This window comes from Solanum pennellii, chromosome 5 (genome assembly GCF_001406875.1).
Source record: "Solanum pennellii chromosome 5, SPENNV200".
Taxonomy (NCBI): Eukaryota; Viridiplantae; Streptophyta; class Magnoliopsida; order Solanales; family Solanaceae; genus Solanum; species Solanum pennellii.
In genome coordinates this window covers 72,752,920-72,771,377 of record NC_028641.1, presented here as the reverse complement: position 1 = coordinate 72,771,377, position 18,458 = coordinate 72,752,920, and the positions used below count along the sequence as shown (strand labels likewise).

General features: G+C 34.7%; 3 protein-coding genes across 8 annotated transcripts in view; 2 read left to right on the top strand and 1 right to left on the bottom strand.

The window, feature by feature from the left end:
- The window catches only part of LOC107018598, a 56,314-nt gene extending 39,175 nt beyond the window's left edge, over positions 1 to 17,139 (bottom strand). The window contains exons 1-9 of one of the 6 annotated variants that reach the window (XR_003578492.1): positions 16,933 to 17,139; positions 14,567 to 14,714; positions 14,195 to 14,356; positions 13,823 to 13,984; positions 12,438 to 13,598; positions 11,175 to 11,212; positions 10,918 to 11,083; positions 5,584 to 5,713; positions 5,088 to 5,152 (exon numbers count right to left, since the gene is read on the bottom strand). Coding sequence is in view for 4 of the 6 variants with exons in the window: in XM_015219120.2 (XP_015074606.1) it covers positions 5,609 to 5,713; positions 10,918 to 11,083; positions 11,175 to 11,212; positions 12,438 to 13,598; positions 13,823 to 13,984; positions 14,195 to 14,356; positions 14,567 to 14,710 (1,938 nt within the window). In the remaining 2 variants the exon portion in view is untranslated. Of the gene's footprint in view, positions 1 to 4,868; positions 5,153 to 5,583; positions 5,714 to 10,917; positions 11,084 to 11,174; positions 11,213 to 12,437; positions 13,599 to 13,822; positions 13,985 to 14,194; positions 14,357 to 14,566; positions 14,781 to 16,932 lie in introns of those variants that run through there. The other 5 variants (XR_003578493.1, XM_015219120.2, XM_015219122.2 and 2 more) reach the window with 5 other exon arrangements.
- LOC107019743 (vinorine synthase-like) lies at positions 2,119 to 2,601 on the top strand. Its single transcript, XM_015220121.1, has one exon. It carries the CDS (start codon positions 2,119 to 2,121, stop codon positions 2,599 to 2,601), a length of 483 nt encoding a protein of 160 aa, XP_015075607.1.
- LOC107018599 (calmodulin-like protein 3) lies at positions 3,018 to 4,258 on the top strand. Its single transcript, XM_015219123.2, has one exon. It carries the CDS (start codon positions 3,185 to 3,187, stop codon positions 3,635 to 3,637), a length of 453 nt encoding a protein of 150 aa, XP_015074609.1. The 5' UTR covers positions 3,018 to 3,184; the 3' UTR covers positions 3,638 to 4,258.
- Positions 17,140 to 18,458: the final 1,319 nt, after the last annotated feature.

Sequence of the window (18,458 nt, the reverse complement as noted above, 5' to 3'; positions counted from 1 at the left end):
CCGCCTGCTTTTCCATTTTCTTTTCCTGTTTCTGTCTCGTTGTTTGGATTGCTGTCAAGTTGCCTCTCGAATCCAGCCTCGCAGTGATATCCCGCCTGAGGTTAAGCTCCGTTCGTGTTCGTGTGGTGGAACAGTTCGCACCCGCTCATCTCGTCCCTGTTTGTTGCTCTCGAAAGGTAAAATCTATCCTCTATTTGTATCCTGTTTTCGATTTCAAGTTTGTGCGCGCACGAGGAACTCTGTTCATTTATTATTATTCTGTTTTCTTTATTATTTATCTCTATTGTGTTTTGATGCATATATATATATATGTATATCACCAGTAAAACCTCTTTGCCTTTGGTTTTTTGTTTTTTTTTTTTTGCTTTGCTCTTGTTCTGTTTCGTTGGCTGCCTGTTATGCCCATATCTCCGTTAGTTTCGTTTAGATCATAGTAGTTTGGCATTTGTGACTTCATGTGTTTGTTATTTGCCAACATCTCGGTTCGAACATGAAAGGATTTCGCCCATATAGATCAAGTTGATTGGCCATTTTAGATTTCTGATAGCATGCTTATCTTGTGTTCATTACCCTACTGGAAATTTAGTTATATTCCTTAGCTCTGGATTTATGTTGACCCTCTGTAATGCCAATATGTCTTAGAGTTTACTTGGGTTAATGTATGACTTCTTCCTCACTTTGGTTAATCGATAGTTTACATTATTCTTTCTACGTTTTTGATCCAAAGTTGTAGTATTTGACATTGCGTTTCCCTTTGAAGTTTTTATTATTTGTTAAAGTATTTGTTCCCCCTCTCTTGCTCGTTCAAATGAATTTGTAAATGTCGAGACCCCCTGCTCATTCATGTCATTCATGTATTACCTTATTAATGTTATTTTGTGGGTTTGTGCATGTGCAAACCCTCCATTTCATTTTAGTATCTCAAAATCTGTCTTCCATCTTCTTAAGTCCCTAAAAATCATGATTTGCATTTTACTATCATCAGGGGTTTTTGTGTTTGTCAAGAAAATAAAAGATTTGCATGTTGTGATGTTGTCATCCTTTTATGTTGTCATTTTCTTACACTAATTTGGTGAGTGATTTAGTCACATGTGGGAGTGATTGTGTTCTGTTTAAATTATATTACAACACCTAACATTGTGGTTGATGTCAGTTAGTGTATTGTCATTTTATGTTATGTTAATGATGCTTTGTTTTTTTTTTGCTTTTTTTTTTTTGTTTTGTGTTAAGATTTCACGTTCCTTTCTTAACTCCATTTTGTTTAATCGCATGTGAAATTGCCTCCCGAGTCCATTTTGGGACTTCGTTTTCTTCTATGCATTTGGAAGAGCCGTAAAGGCTTAATTCCTTTATCGAGTTGAGGCAAACGTAAAAAGTCAAAGGCCATGAAGATTGAAGAGCTTGAAGAAATGGATTAAAGAGTTTCTTCATTTTTATTTTTGTATTTTTATTTGTAAGGGGCATAAGCCCCATGTCGTTTTTACTTTCTCATATTTCTTTGTATGTTTAGACTAGGACAGGAAATTGATCAAAAACCCAAAAGCAGGTGGGTCCAAAATTCGGTCAAGGCGAACAGAACCCGAATTTGGACCCAAAAATCTCTCTCTCTCTCTCTCCCACTTTACTATTTGTTTATGTGTTTTGCTTAATGTTGTTAGTTAGGGTTAGAAAAACTCCAAACCCCATCGAACGCCTCTTATTTTATCAAACTTAAAACTAAAATCAAATCGTAAAACAACAATATTTTAAATTTGCAAGTTCGAATAGATTTAAGTAATCTAACTTTAAAATTCGCAAAAATCTATAAAATAGTCAAATTGTTAATCGCCGGAAAACCGTAGTTAGCGGAGCGTCTTAGGTGTTTTCAACACCTTCCTAAGACGCTAATAGGAATCCCGAACCCTTAAAATGTTTTTCAAAACAATTTTCCTGTTTAAGTTGTTTGAAAAATAAGTTTTCTTAATTTTCCTTAAAAAATTAAGTGGCGACTCCTAAAAGTCGAAAATATCTTTAAAAAAAGGAAAAAAACAAAACGAACTCTTTTCGATAATATTTTTCGATAAAACACATAGTTTTTCAATGTTCCAATTTGGGAAAAAAGATCAACTTCAACCAAAAATGGCAGCGAGAAGATTCGTATTCAATGAGTCCAATATTTTGGCTCTGAATATGAATGCAGAACATTCAACTTCTCGAGTAGAGGCTGTGCTAGCCTTTGTATGGGAAGCAGTTATTGCAGCTATGCAGAAAAGGAACAATAATAATAGTATCAAGAATTATGTAATTCGAATTCCAATAGACTTAAGGAGAAGAACTCAACCTCCATTACCTCAACAAACCATGGGAATTATCATTCATATGGTTGAGGCAAATTGGGAAGTTTCTGAGGGGCCATTAGACTATAAGTTACTAGTGAAAAAAATTCAAGATTCAATAAAGAATGTGACTAAACATAGCTATGATGTAAAGAATATGGATGATAGAGTAAGAACAATGAACAAAGAAGAGCGAATACTTGGCTCCACTAGTTTATGCAAGTTTCCTTTCTATGATATTGATTTTAGATGGGGTAGGCCAAAATGGCATCTGTGGGAAGCGTAGCTCCCAATTTGGTTGTTTTAATGGACACTAGTGATGGGAAGGGAATAGAAGTATGGCTTGGGTTGGTAGAGGAAGACATGGACATACTTGAGAAAAATCAAGAATTCTTCAAATTTGTTTCTCTAAGTCAATCTATTTTCTGAATGCAAGTTTCCTTCATTCAAATGTAATACAAAGGAACAAATACTTTTTACTGGTAAAATACAGAACAAGTCAAAAACATATTTATCTCAATTGTGATTGACTGCTCAAATCAAACCGGGAGGCGACATATGTCAAAAGGTGGGTCAAGGGAAAAAAATGAATATTATGATAATACTAATAAATAAATAAAAAATTACCAAGCTCCTCTCCAAAATTTTCTCAACCAAGAAGCCAAAATCACCACACAATAATAAGTGTTGCACACACAACAGAATGCCACTACCAACCATTTTGTTGAGAATTTTCTGTCTAAGACACCTCTTTGACACAATTCTTCTCTCCTTTGTGTCCAAAAAGTTCAGGCCATTTAATCTTCTCCCAAAAGTTACAATCAGTGGCGTGAAAATCAATAACTATATCGTTGTTTAACCACAGAATAATGGAGACAGATGAGCTCAAGCGTGTCTTTCATATGTTCGACAGGAACGGTGATGGAAGGATTACGAAAAAGGAGCTGAATGACTCGTTAGAGAACATGGGGATCTTCATGTCTGATTCGGATCTGGCGCAGATGATCAACAAGATTGACGTGAATGGTGATGGCTACATCGATATTGATGAATTTGGTGCTCTATATGAGACCATAATGGAAGAGCGAGATGAGGAGGAAGACATCAGAGAGGCCTTCAATGTGTTCGACCAAAATGGGGACGGATACATTACGGTGGATGAATTAAAATCTGTCTTGGCATCACTTGGTCTCAAGCAAGGGCGGACCGTTGATGATTGCAAGCGGATGATTAAGAAAGTGGATGCTGATGGAGATGGAATGGTGAATTTTATAGAGTTTAAGCAGATGATGAAAAGTGGTGGATTTGCAGCATTGAGTTAACAAGGAAATTAACAAGACCTTGGAGGTTGGAATCTCGTACCCTTTGAACAAAGGTCTGAGGACAGTTCTTAGAGAAGTTTCTGGGATGGAGCCTTTACCACCTTAATAAGCCAACTTGATGCTAATGTTAATTAGTCAATCAAGTGAACTTGGAATACTAGATCCAAAATCAGAAAACGAAAAATAGAGAGAAAAAAACACTCATTTTCTGCACTGTTATGTTTATTTGAATAGAAAAAAACAACACAGATAAAAACGAGTTTTCCTGCTCTTTTCGTAGGTTTACGACTTGTAAATAGTTTGTCATATTTTCTAACTCTTTATTTCATGTTCTTTGGCTCCTCTCCCAAAGAATCTGGATAGAAAAGTTTTAGTCCCTCATTTTCATGTTATAAATTTCTGTGTACACATTTTGTGCGGGATAAAATTACCTCCAGTCTTTTATCCTACAGTAATGTTTAATAAAAGTTCTGATTGATACTACAGGTCCTCTAGAGATCTAAAGGTTTATAATGTATCTCTTATCCTCTATTCTGTTTAACAAGTGATGTGAAGAGAGATTTAAAAAATTCTACTTCTTATTTGCAAGTTAATGAAGGAAATCCAACTACTTTCTTCTCATTTCTACTTTGTTTTGATATCTATCTATTAAAATCCCAAGAACACATTAGAAGCTCTATCTTGCTTCTATTCCATTCCCTCATTGTGATAATTCTCTGTGTGTTTGAAATATTTCTTGTTTCTTAGAAGCATGCTTCACTTTCTACTATTATGATTTGGGGTACAGAATGACAACCAGAAACTCTTAGATTGAATGGATCCTTCAGTACTATATCCGCCAGTAAACTTCAAATCTTCAATGGACCCTCTTTCTTCTCCTTCCTCCATCACCTTGAATTTTTCACCATTACTGTTACTGACCTTTCACAATTCTTCTTTGGTTGATTAAATAACCATTAACTCTTTCTATATTACTTTTAAAGAAAACTAATATCCAATCACAAAAAGCAGTAAGAAAGACAAGCTCCCTCATTCCCCACGTCGCGGGCAGGGGGGATAAGACCAACCCTGTAATCCTCGCCTCATGATTTGAGGAAGAAGAGCATTTAGTGTAACTAGCATAGGGTGGACAATTGGAGAAAAGCTGTGACAAAGGATAAAGATCGATAAATTATTTCTATAAACTATAACTACATTCGGGGGAAACTGGAGGTGTCCATTCCCCTCTTAATTTGAAGCAGCAGAGTTCCGATTGAGTGACACAAACTGGTTTAGAACAAACAACAAAGTGTGCAAAGTTTTAAAAAAAGGCATCACAAAGAAAAGATGGGCAAAATAAAAATGTCATTTAGCAGAATGAAAAATAGATAACGTTAAACAACTTGACCTGACCTCAAAATAAATTTTTCTCTTGCATACAGAATAGAGATAAGGTTTGCGTACATCCTACCTTCCCCAGTCCCCACTTGTGGGATTACAGTGAGTATGTTGTTGAATACAGAATAAAGGAACCTCCTGCAGCAAGTTAAAACCAGTTAGGAAAGTGAGATTAAGCCTTAAGGACTCCACATACATGATTCTAAGAGTCCGAACTAAGCATGATGCATGCTAAAACAAAACGGTCAGAAATCAAAATAGATTTTGAGTGTCACATTAATTGATTTCACAAAATTTACAAAGCAGACAGCATAAAATTAAAAACCTTCAGTGAACTTCTTGAGTTTATTAGACTAACTCTTGAATCTACATTCTTAAAACTGCTGTAGCTGAAATTTACTCAAATTGAAGTGTATGACATGTGTCCATTCTTAGGCACTCGCGTTCAAGAAAAGCTTTTGAGAAAGTTAGAGCAGAATTAACATGTTTGCTCAATAAACGATAAACTTAATAGGAAGTGGAAACAAACAATATTAAGATGAAGGATTCAAAAAACATAATGTATTCACCTCGTGAACTACTCGAAGCTGAATTTCAGGATTTGTACTTACAAGAACATGTGTGTTGTAAACCAGTACTGAGTTTAATCTTTACATAGGCAGATCTCTTTAACACTTGGGAATTACATGCCGCCAGTCGCTGCACAAAAAATCAAATTAAAAAATATTTTTCTATATATATACATGGATAAGCAAGTATTTTCATAATTTGTATAAAAGTTTTAAAGAGAACTTTTAAAAGCATACTATTGAGTAAATTTAATTCTTGAATTTGGCATCACAATTTTGCATGACAATCCACGTACTATTAATCGAGCATAACTATACGTACAGTAAGATATGACACCTTGGCCTCAACCCCAAATGCTAGCTCTCGGGGGAGGATTTGTCAAGTCCATATAAAGAGATCACCAGTCCATTTCCCAACCAATGTGGAACATTTACCCACTTAACACCCCACCCCACTTCACGCTTAGGCCCAACTAGCACATGGACGGGTAGCCCAAATAGAGATGGACTTGGCTTTGATACCATTTAAGATATGGCACCTGACCCTAACTCAACCCCAAAAGTTAGCTCATGAGGTAAAGGATTTCCCAAGTCCATATGATTAGACGACCAGTCCATTCCAACCATACTATAAATTTACAACATATATATTCATGTATTATTAATGATGCATAAAAATTTATATATTATTCATTGGAAAAAAGATCCATGTGTTGATCCTTGCATAACTAATCCACTAAATTAACAAATTTATATGTTATACTGATAGATTAATGTTCATCTTGATTACACTAGATTATTTTATTGAAATGTTTGGGTCAAAGACGTGCAACTACAATCTTGCCGTACGATCTTGCCGCTCTATTTACAGGTCATTATCCAAGACGCAAAACTGCAACCTCAATCGGGACGACATATTATTTGTGCCTTCGGCTGGCCTATCCCTTGAAATATATCATTTTGTTTGTCTCTCCCAAATCCAAGATTTCTATTCACTCTTTTCTTTTGATTTTTGCAACAAGTCTTAATTCACGACTCATCCCACTCCCTCATAGTTGTTCTTTTCGCCCTTTTTCTTTTTACTTTTTTTTATGGGATTTCAGATAAACTTGTAAACCCATCTCGCTCTTCGTATTAGATTTAATTAGTTTGGCCTCAAACTTTTGCCACCGAGACTTCTATAGAATAGTCATAGCAACATTGGATGGGGCAGAGTATTGGGTAGTCAAGATAACACATTTTCAAACATGTAAGTAAGGAGGAGGAGAGATGGAAGATTGTCCCGGCTTGTAGTTGGTGGTCAGTTTCGCCTACGAGTTATAACAGGTGTTTTGTGTATGTACAAAGCAGCTTACAGAATCTTAAGATGATTTGCATAGGCCTATTTTATTTTTGGTGTGAGCAAATATTATTAGCTCAAACATAAGATGTTTTGATGTTTTAGACTTTTTGTAAAGATAAATTGAACCACATATTGTAAGTTGTAATACTTTTGTAGGGTATACAAAATTAATGTTACCTTTCTTTAAAAAAAAAGTATTCACATGTTAAGAAGATGAACGTAGCGGAAATGTGGATTCTAAAAAGGATGTGTGGCGAACTAGAAGGATAAGATATACGGGAGAAGATCGGAACGGCCTCACTAGTGGACAAGAAGCACTAATGCACGAAGGGAGACTAAGATGGTTTGGGCATGTAAAGAAAACGAATAACCGATGAAGAGGTGCGGAAGTTTGGCAGTGATAAATCTAAGAAGAGGTAGAGGAAGACGTAGGAAGAAATTTGGAGAAGTGATTATACATGACATGGAACATCTTCAGGCTTCAGCTTACCGAGAGTGACCCTAGATAGGAAAGCATGGAGGTCAAGGATAAGGGTAGAGCATTAGTAGGTAATCGAGGTAATTTATGTGTTTCCTGTGTGAGAGCATGCTTCTAACTATAGGCGGGTTGAGTTAAAATTGAAGATATTTAAATGGGTTGATACAGAAATCGAGTTGGGTCTTGACTCACCCAAGTTTATTTTGAGTTCAAATGGGCTAAAAATTGGGTTGGGTCATCCCCCCCCCCCCAAATTTGACCCACTTAATCTCAATAATTGTAACATATTATTTGGCATAATACATAAATTTGCCCTTTAACTTGGCTTCAAATCACATTTATGTCCTTCAACTTTGGTTGTGAACAAGTAAACACTTAAACTTGTATAAAGTTGAACAAATAGACACAGATGTCCTACATGTTATCCTACATGTTATCCTACATGTCATTTTTTGTCCTACGTGGTGTCCTACATGTATTGTGTCATGTAGGACTCATTTGTTTATTTATTTAAAAGTTGGATAGTTAAAATGTCTGTTTGTGCATTATGAAAGTTAGAGGTCAAAGTTAAAATTTGAACCCAAGTTTAGGGTCCAATATATGTATTATGCCTATTTTTTATTTAACTTTTATACCCCAATTTGAAATTGAACTCAAGAATTTTTAAAAAAAAAAAGTTACAAATGGATAGATAAATCCTAAAAGATATAAAATAGATAGAGAATCATATATTCAATATAAGAACATACATTCCATCAATGCAAATAAAGAGTCTTAAAGTGGGTTGAAATTGGAGATTAATTGGGCTTAATTTTGAATTCTCATAAAATGGGTTTAGGCATGAATGGATTGACATAGAACCCAATTCAAATTAGGTCCGATCCTTGACACCCCCCCTACTTCTTTTTAACTTGTTATTCCCTCTTCTATTCATCAGTATCATTATATATAAAAAAAATTGAGTAAGGTAAAGTTTTCAGTATCATTATATTAGTATATTTTTATCTTACTCTCCAGAGATACTACTATTATTGTTTCTTTTACTTACGATTATCTTTACTATTTTTGTTGCCGGTACTTTCTATAGTATTATCATCATAGTTTTTACTTTTGTATTTGTCCCCCCCAAAAAAATTCGAAAATGGTTTTCTTGAGCTGAGGATTTACCGAAAACATTTTCTCACTCATTGGTGAAATGAGTCCATCTGACAATCAGATCCATTGAGTTGGAAATTAACTTCCAATTGTTGGACATAGACACCTCCTACAACATGTTCTTGGAAAACACCGAATTCACATGGAAAGAGTTGTCTTTTCACTATTTTGAAGTGACCCAGATGTTGCTCATTTACTCAATGGGTTTCAAATTTTTCTAGGTTCTTATCGTCACTAAGAGGATGTTGTTGGTGTTGGGGGGTTGGGCTAAAACTTCTTATGTTTGGCTAGCAAAGTAAAAGAAAAAGAGTGGAAAGAACAATTATGAGAAAGCGATATAAGTCGCGAATTAATTCAAGACTAGTTGCAAAAATTAAATGATAAGAACAAAAATGGACAAAGATAGAAGCTTGGATTTGCGAGAGACTAATAAATGATATACATCAAGTGATAGGCCAGACGACGACACGAATAATATATTGTAGTGACCGCGGTCACAGTTACACGTCTTGGATATGGACATGTCGATGGAACAGAAAGGTCATGGTTACGCGATTTGACCCCAACACTTACATAAAAGAAGCGTCATGGTTTAATAAGGCGAGTAGGCTCGAGATTAGGGCGTGATACACAGGACTAGGTCATGATAATATGCCTTGACTGGTTTATGTCGAAGCTAAGGTTGTGGTTACATCTTAATTAAGACTAATCAAAGTTCAAACAATATCAATCGAATCATAGGCATAACCAAATAAACACAATTTTATCCAACATGAACTAACTTACACCAAATATAAGTCAATAAAGCGACCATGCTAGAACCACAGGACTAGAGGGTGCCTAATACCTTCCCCGGGTCAATAGAATTCCTTACCCGATCTTCTTGTTTTCACGAACAACGAACCAATAACTAAGGATCATACCGTCCTTTTTTATTAAAAAATAAAATAAAAGGTGATTTGAAACACCAAACTCAATTCTAAGAGGTAACCCCCATTAAATAAATAATCTCTTTTGCAAGCGTCACTTCAAAAAGCAAAAAAAAAAAATTAAACCTTTCATGGAGTTAAAAAGGGGCATGACAATGAGGATCAGGAATCAGAGACTAAAGAATATTTGCCAGAACCTCTTTGGGAACGGATGTAGAGTTCTGACATAGAAAATCAAATGACCGAATATCCCTGGCGTTGCAAAGACCCTTATCTCACTTTGGCTGGAAGAATGGACCCTAACCACGGTAATGACAATTTATAGTGCTCTTAGAAGATTTCATCTAATCACATATACTTATTTTCAAGGACAATATGATCCAGTGAAGAAGAATTATAGAAGACAAATATGAGATCCAAGGAGGTGGATGGTCGATCACATTACTATGACCTATGTGGAGGTCTCTGGAGGGACGTTACATACATGGGATTAGACAAGGATATCATTTCACAATAGGAACTGATCCTTCCATTTGCAGCATTCTCTCTGTTAAGACAGTTCAATATTTAAATACTATTTATCCTTTTTTTGTAGTCAAAAAAAATATTTACATGATATTGATTTCATCAGGGAATTTGATTTAAGGATTTGATTGGAGTTTGTAATACACCTACCAAATCGTATACATTCATAATTACAGTAAAATATTGAGGGAATAATCTAGCTCCTGAGTTGAATACTCTCTTTTTATACTAGTTGGACACATGATTTTCCCACTTAGCTACTGTATAAAAGTTGATCCTCAAACCTAAAGGAGAAAGGTAAATGCAATCTCACCCTCTATCTCGTTGCTCCTCCAGTCTGCTTTATGGTTAAGAGCGGCATATTGAAATGGCTAAGTTGTGAGTGGATCTCCTTTTTTATCAGTGTGAGAGGATATCATTTTTTACATCCCATATAATAAAAATGGTGACAGCAGATAGTAATGGTACAGTACCAGGTTGCCTAATATCCCAACCCTTTGGTAGTCCAACTTCCAGTCAAGAATGTTAGATAAGACTTCCTCCGTTTCAATATGTTTGTCCTAATTCCCTTTTTATTCCGTTTCAAAAAGAATGCCACTTTCCCTTTTTGGCAACTTTTTAATTATAACTTTCCACATGCATTTTTTAAGACCACAAGATAAAAGAACATTTTGGTACATTCTACATATCTTAAATTTAAGACCACAAGATTCAAAAGTCCTTGTACTTTCTTAGAGACTTAAACTCCATGCAAAATCAAAACTAGACAAACACATTGAAATGGAGAGAGAGTATATATAAGTTGTCCATTCTTTATTGAATTCGAGAACCAGGTTCAATCCATTTTCTGATTCGTTCAGTCAATTTAATGATCAAACACTGAAGCAGCAAAACTAAATGCAAACCTTAGAGACAAGCCGAATAGATCTTCTGGGAAGATTTTGTAGACGCGTTGCACTTCTCAAAATTCTCCCATCATTACAATGATGAACATTATCGGATTCACCGTCATGCCTCTCTCTCTTTTTCCCTCCATGGGATAATTGCTCCTTCTGCTTCTTCAAAAGCTCTCTGCAAGAGTACAAGTCCAGAAAACAAATTTTCATCCTTGTGTCGTCAGATTCTATAATTCACAGCATCTTAATTAAGGAAGATAGATTACTTAGAAGTTTCTGTTCTGTCGGCATGGCTGGCCCTTGCCTGTAAAATGAAAGACGTCATGATGTTAAGTTGTTTCAGATTTTCATGAAAGAAGCAAAATATATTTATACTGAGACAATCGCGAAAACAAATTTCTACGTGCTTAGTGATCATCTCTTATTAGATGCAACAAAAAAGAGGATAAATATAAAACGTAAGCAAACTGAGAAATGGAAGAGCTGTAAAATATGCAACTTCCACTTAATCGAGCCAATACCGCTCGAAAGTAACGGTCACACAAACATCAAAGTAGAACTAATACAAATTTGATCAAAACCAATAAACCCATATTCACTCCCAAATCCCAATCATCTTATTCCTTTCCATCCAAAGCACCACTGCTGCAACAGCAGTGTGATATACTGTCACTGTAACAAACCACAAATGCTGCCACCATATCCACCTCCGGTGTCACAGCCACCTCTGTGGCCACCAGCCTTTCACCTTTGTGTCTCTCACCTCTAGACACTCCACCACCCAAATGGTGTCCCTCACCAGTACCACCACCGCTGGTTCTGCACAACTGATATACGATCATTGTTTGGGCTGTTCATCCTCGTGATCGCGTCCCTCAAACCTTGCGCAGTCTTGAAGGTAATACAGCCAGAACTCATAGATCTACCAGTATGGTGGTCATCAGTGATCCTTGATTTGAGTATTTCATTAATCTGAGCAGAAGTCTTCGCAATGGTTTGACTAGTGGTAGCCCATGCGAGCCCACAGACACTTGTACTAGAGTGGGTTGGGGAAGGGGGGAGGGAGGAGGAAAAGGAGGAGTATCCAAATAGAGCAAGGAGAGCTGCTTAGAACGCACAAACTATTCCAATATTTAATATCATATAATTACCAGACCAGTAATATGCTTATCAAATTGGATACTACCCTACTAATGAATGTCATGTCACAAGCTAAGAAACATCTCCAAAAAAACATAAAGAAGAACTAGCCTTGAATAAAGCTGGTACACTCAGATTTCTAACATGTTGACAATACACATACGTGTAATGAGGAAACTATATAAAACATGAGAATATCATTTACATAATCTTCAAAAGTTAAAGTTTCATCATTCATAGAGCCGAAACTATATTTCAGACTGGTTGGTCATCCCACTACCTAAAAATATAGACAAGGAAAGACAGCTACATAGAATCACATTTGCAAAGCAATAACCTAGATAAGCTACAATAGCAAAAAGAACCAGATTATGCTAAGAATATATTACCCCACCAGCAGCAGATGGAGTGTCATCCAGGAAAATGCCACAGGTATCCTCACTAAAATAGGGCAGACTTTTGAGGCTCTCTGCTGCATCACTCAAATGTCTAAGGCAATCTTTTCCAGAAGAAGAATATGATGAATGTTGATGATGACTGCCAATATCTGTAGCCTCTATCTCAGTAAAATCAGTTTCTGAAGAGATATGAGATAGCACTATAAGCTTCTCTGGTATACAATTTCTCTGCCTTTCAGAATTGAGACAACTTACATCTAGCCTCATATTCTGATTTTCACTTTTATTATGTTTTAGCTCTGGCACATCTGCAGGGGAACTAATTGCTACTTTCTCCAACGATGCATGCAAAGATTTACATAGCCTAGCATCTAAGACCTCTGTAGTGTTTTCTGGGTTATAAGCCTCAACATTGACAGTTCTATTAATAGCCACTGATTTCTTTGAAGCTTGAAAGGTATTCAGACCCACACATGTTATCTCTTCCTCTCCCATACAAGTATTTACATCAGTGATATTCATGTTCTGTACACCACAAATGGTTCTAAATGAAGATGGACTTCCCTTTTTTCCTTCTGAATGTTTTAAAGTTTTTACAGAACCATCACATGATTTTGCCGTTGCTGAAAAACCCAAAGACGCATCGTTTGTATTTTCTGTGTGACATACAACATCAACAGTACTACATAAACCTGCGGAAGAAAAAGTTTGTGCATGGCTGCTGTTAAATCTATTGTCTGAATCTGTTCTCCAGAGGAATGAACTAGTCATCTGTCTGTTATTTCCTAGGTATTGAATCTCCTGACAGAAACTTTGAAATTTGTGATTCTGCAGATTGTGACATACAGACACCTTCTTTTCCAATCTTTTAAAAGTGTCTGTTGGGCACGAATTCAAGTCAATATAAAGGTTGATTCCATCTTCTGATGAGACAGAAAACTCAAAAGAAGGTGCATGCATCGACGTAACATCAGAAGCAAATGCATTCTTGGAAAAACTTGTTTGTGAACTGTGAAATCCTTGATTGAAACCTTTCTCATCACTATGAGGGATGAATCTTGAAAACAATGTCTCTCCGGTTGCGCTCTTCACACCACAAGAATTTAGAATGTTGTACCCTCCTTTGCCTTTAGAAGTCTCTGCATCTGCTATCTGCATCAAGAAAAACATGTACTTCAGAGATCAACCCAGGGCATCTAAGCACTTGATGTAATAACATACAAACCTTATCAAGTAATTTGGAGATGATCCTGCCACAATACAATTATACAAATTCATAATGAACTCATCATCATGTATCATATGTTCAGCTAATTGCCACATTCACTCATCACAAAAGTAAGATTGTCTATCATCAACATAAAGCCAACATTTACCTTGAAGTAATTGACCAGGGAATTCACGAGATCGGGTTTTGTCTTATGAGGAGACAAACCATACTTCTTGCACAGTTCTTGAAGTTTTTTCTTGTGTAGGCTGTAAATGGAATTTCCATTGTCCTTTGTCTTCATCTCTTTGAAGGAAAAACTCTCCGCTCCCTGCATCAAGACAAATTGATACTTCAGTGATCAATCCAAGCCATCTAAGAAGTCCGTGTGTCACCACCAAGAAACTTATATCAGACATTTTCTAGATGATTGTATCAACAATACAATTCACAATGAATTCAGTTTCATGAATGAGATATTCAATCTCACCCAAATATTCACTTTTATTCACCAAAAAATAATGTTCTCTTTAACATCTACCTTGACGTAAGTGATCAAAGAATTTACAAGATTAGGCTTTGTCTTATAAGGAGATAAACCGTGTTTCCTGCACAAATCTTGAAGCTCTTTCTTAGGTAGCCTGTCTATGGAATTTCCATTGTCCTTTGTCTTCATCTCTTTAAATAAAAGCTCATCTGCTCCCTGCAGCAGGATGAACTTGTATTTGAGTGGTCAATCCAAGTTGGCTAAGCAGGTTACAAACAATCAAGAAACTTGAATAAGGCATTTTCAAGATGATCACATCAAGAATACACTTTCCTGATGAATTCATTTTCATTTATCAGATATTTAATCTCACCCAAAATATTCACTTTTATTCACTACAAAAATAAGATTGTTTAGGATATTTACCTTGATGTAAGGGACCAAAGAACTCACAAGATTGGGTTTTGTCTTATAAGGAGATAACCCGTGTTTCCTGCACAAGTCCTGAAGTTTTTTCTTGGGTAGACCCAGTAGGCTGCAAATAACATTTCCATTGTCCTTCGTTTTCATTTCTCTGAATGAAAATATATAAGCATCATGCAGTTGTCCATAGTTGCCTTGATGTTTCTTGAAATGAAAACTACAGAAAAATAAAGTAAACATAATCTAGAAAACTAGAAGCTCTTTCTGCCATAACATAATCTAGAAAACTAGAAGCTCTTTCTGCCATAGGTTGTGAAACGAATTCTCAAACTCTGCTAGTCTCTGTATCCTTTTCCCTTAACTGGAAAAGTGATTATCTCACAAAAAATAAATTTCAAGAGAAAAGGGAGATCCAGACGAAATATCAATGTATTTAAACCAAAAAAAAAACAGTTTTTTACTTGATTTGAACATGCTTAAAGTGTAACACCTTTTAAGCTATAGCATTTTAAGCATCCTCCTGGGAGTATGAGTACGAGTGTTATTTGATTATATCTGGTATTTGAATGTATCACAGCATAAAGTAGAAAAAGTTCATTCTATTAGTAAATTCTAACTTTAATGGTGATAATGTACCAGTTCAGCATATAAAGTTCAGATGCTAAACTGCACAGAGTTCCCAAAGCAAAGGGCAGCTGGAAACTTTAACAAGTACTAGGGGGATTAACTCTTTCGGTACAATAACACATGTTACGGGGATGATTTTGGCATAAGATCTGCATAAGAATCTAGAAAGAGAAAGGTCCAATGAACAAAGTTTCTCTCTGATCTCCTTTTTCTTATGCAAATGTACAAACATCACATCCTTGGCAGAAATCGAAATATACTTCTCAGTGAAACTTCCTCAGATCTTTAAGCGTATCCTGTTATCAATCGCTCATTTAAGAGACTTACCAGGGTGAAAAATGAATCATATAACTCCAGTTGAATCTCTAAAACTCACAGTAAATGTGCCAATGTGACTACTTCCATTTAAGGAAAATATAGGAATAGCCAACACAGTTCATGGGTTTTTCAAAACAGGGACAAGCAAACACTCTAAAAGTAGCTAACAAATCGCCTCAGAGATCAAAACAGCTTCAGTTACAAAATATTACGCTCCACTGGGGAAATAGAAGTTTCTAATTTTTTTTCAATCTTCAATCCCATCGAATAGCTGAGATCACAAGTTACACTCAAAACAATTGCCAGTTTCTTATATATATATATATATATATATATATATATATATGTATGTATGTATATATATATACACAATATATATATGTATGTATGTATATATATATACACACACACACTCAAAATCAAAAACTAAGTCCAACAGCCTTTTTAAAGTAGACATGAATTTTGACACTTTATTCACCCATTTTGTACTATAGACACCAAATAAAGTGAATGCTCAACATTTTTAAAATCCCTAAAGAACAAGAAGCGTCAAAACGCACACAAGCTTTGTCCTCGTTACTTACACAAATAATAACTATTAGTTGAGTGACCATCTAAGAAATCAACGTATACATCAACTATTCACAAAGAGAAAAAGACAAATGTTTTCCTATTCAAATTCAAATCACCGAAGGCGACAAAACTTTCACCCGACCACATATAGATGTTACTTCTCAGAAAATGTTAAGTATCCAAAGTGGATTAATTATACAACTCTTTTTTCATTTACATGAAACATTGCAACTACAGTTAAGGAAAGTTTTAAACTTTTTACCTTTGCTAACCATCAGGCTTTATTGCATAGGTTGAATAATCAGTTGAACAAGTTCCATATACCAAGAAGCCAAAAAAAAAGTTCAGATTTGGTAGTTGAAGCCTACATGCTCTAGTTCTAATTTAGCAAAATCAACACCCGATAATAAGGCAAGTAAATTAAACTGTTACTTTCTCATATAGCACTCAACTATAGTTACTTAATCTTATAAAGCCATCTTCCTTCTCGATTCCTATTGTTTTAAACAAAGAAAGTAACTCTCTGAAATGATAAATGTAAAAATATGGTATCTGGACCTAACTCAACCCAAAAGCTATCTTTCCAGGACAGAATTGTCCAAGTCCATAATTTAAGGATTTTACTCACTCTAACAACACTCATAAATTAACTATCCCAGATCAAAATTCAAATCCCTGAAAGCGCCAAAACTTAAATCTACACAAGGATAACTCAAAGTTCTTCCATAGACTATGCATTTTGAGCTTACATCTTCATGTATATACGACCGTACAATGAGTTTACAAAAACGAAAAGAACTTCTCTCCGGAACTAGCAAAACGAGAAAATACAAAAAGATTAGATTTGTCACCTTGTTCTAGTATCAACAATGGAGATGAAGCTAGCAGTAAACTCCGATTTTGAGAGCCGAGAAGGTTCTAGGAAATGGAGTTTGAAGCAGATGAAGAGGTGAAGGTTGAGCTATGGCGAAGAAAGAAGAACTGTGGGTAGTTGAGGAGTAATTTAGGGTCATATATATGTAGAATAGACTAGACCCGGGACCTCCGGATTAGGATGTAAAAGTAAAACCCTGTCAAGTTTGAAAATGGCACTTGCAATATTTTCAAACATCATTAATTTAAAAAAATATACTCTCTCCGTATATTTCTCATTTTAATTTATTTATCTTATTTTTATTTTAATTTATTTTACAAATTAACCTAATTTTAGTTGATATCTATCTTCAACTTTATATGTGAACAAATAAGTACTTAAAAAGCTATATAAAATTAAACAAATAAATATGTGCATTCTACGTGATATAATACACGTAAAACGATTCATCAGACACAATTTTTTTCGGGGGATGCCCAATAGAAGGAATGTGTTAGTTTGTTAAATTTGTACAAGTTTAAATATATATTCGTCCATATTCAAAATTAGAGGACATTAAATGTCATTCAAGAGTAAGTTAGCAGGTTTCTTTAAGTATTGTATTCCTATATCTTTATAAATGATGTCACTTTTTATATTTAGTAACTCTTTTACGTCCACTACTCTAAGTCTTTTTTCTTTTTAAGTACTTGTCATTTCGGTTTAAAATAAATTATTTGTAATATTTGTCATTTTTTTAAAAACAAAAGGCATAATTAGTTGTTGGTTTCCATCTTCACTTCTAATTATAAAATATGATGAGAAGATATTAATACGAACCAAAAGATAGAAGAGTAATAAAATGGAGATAATTGTACAAAACAAAATATGACATAAGAATTTAGACTAACAATTTTAGTTATGGTTTTATTTTTTAGAGTTAAACTATAAGAATTTAGATTAACATTTTATGATGTATTTTATTATTTTATTGATATGTAAAAGAAGTTGTAATTTATAATACTTTTCGTATAGTTTTTTTTAATATCTAATTTTGTTGTTTAAAATATCAAATTAATGTGATCTAATTTTTTAAAAATTAGTGAAATTAACTTTTTAAAAAACATAACATGACAATTAAAAGTGGATGAAGAGAGTAATGTTTACCTTAAATAATTAGAAATCACATAAAGAAACACAAGATCTACATAGACAACCAAAGATTATTCCAAGATAAGTTTATGTGTACCTCAATTATTTGATTTGTTGAGTTAAAAGTTTGATGAATCAAAAGTTTTTTTAATCTTTTAGTTATTCAAAGATGAGCCTTTTTTCATGCGGAAACCTATAGATGAATCAAAGTTTTAACAAACTGTAGGTTGTATATATGCTCTAATTTATATTGTAGAGGCATCAATATCTCAGAAATATGACGGACGATATCAACATATCATTTATAATAGTTCGGGGTATATTTTTTCTTTTTCCCTTTTATGTACTTTTTTCATGTTTTTTTAAAAAATA

What these genes read in the sequence shown, in the direction of transcription:
- LOC107019743 (XM_015220121.1), top strand. Translation starts at nt 2,119, where the DNA reads ATGGCAGCGAGAAGATTCGTATTCAATGAGTCCAATATTTTGGCTCTG.
- LOC107018599 (XM_015219123.2), top strand. Translation starts at nt 3,185, where the DNA reads ATGGAGACAGATGAGCTCAAGCGTGTCTTTCATATGTTCGACAGGAAC.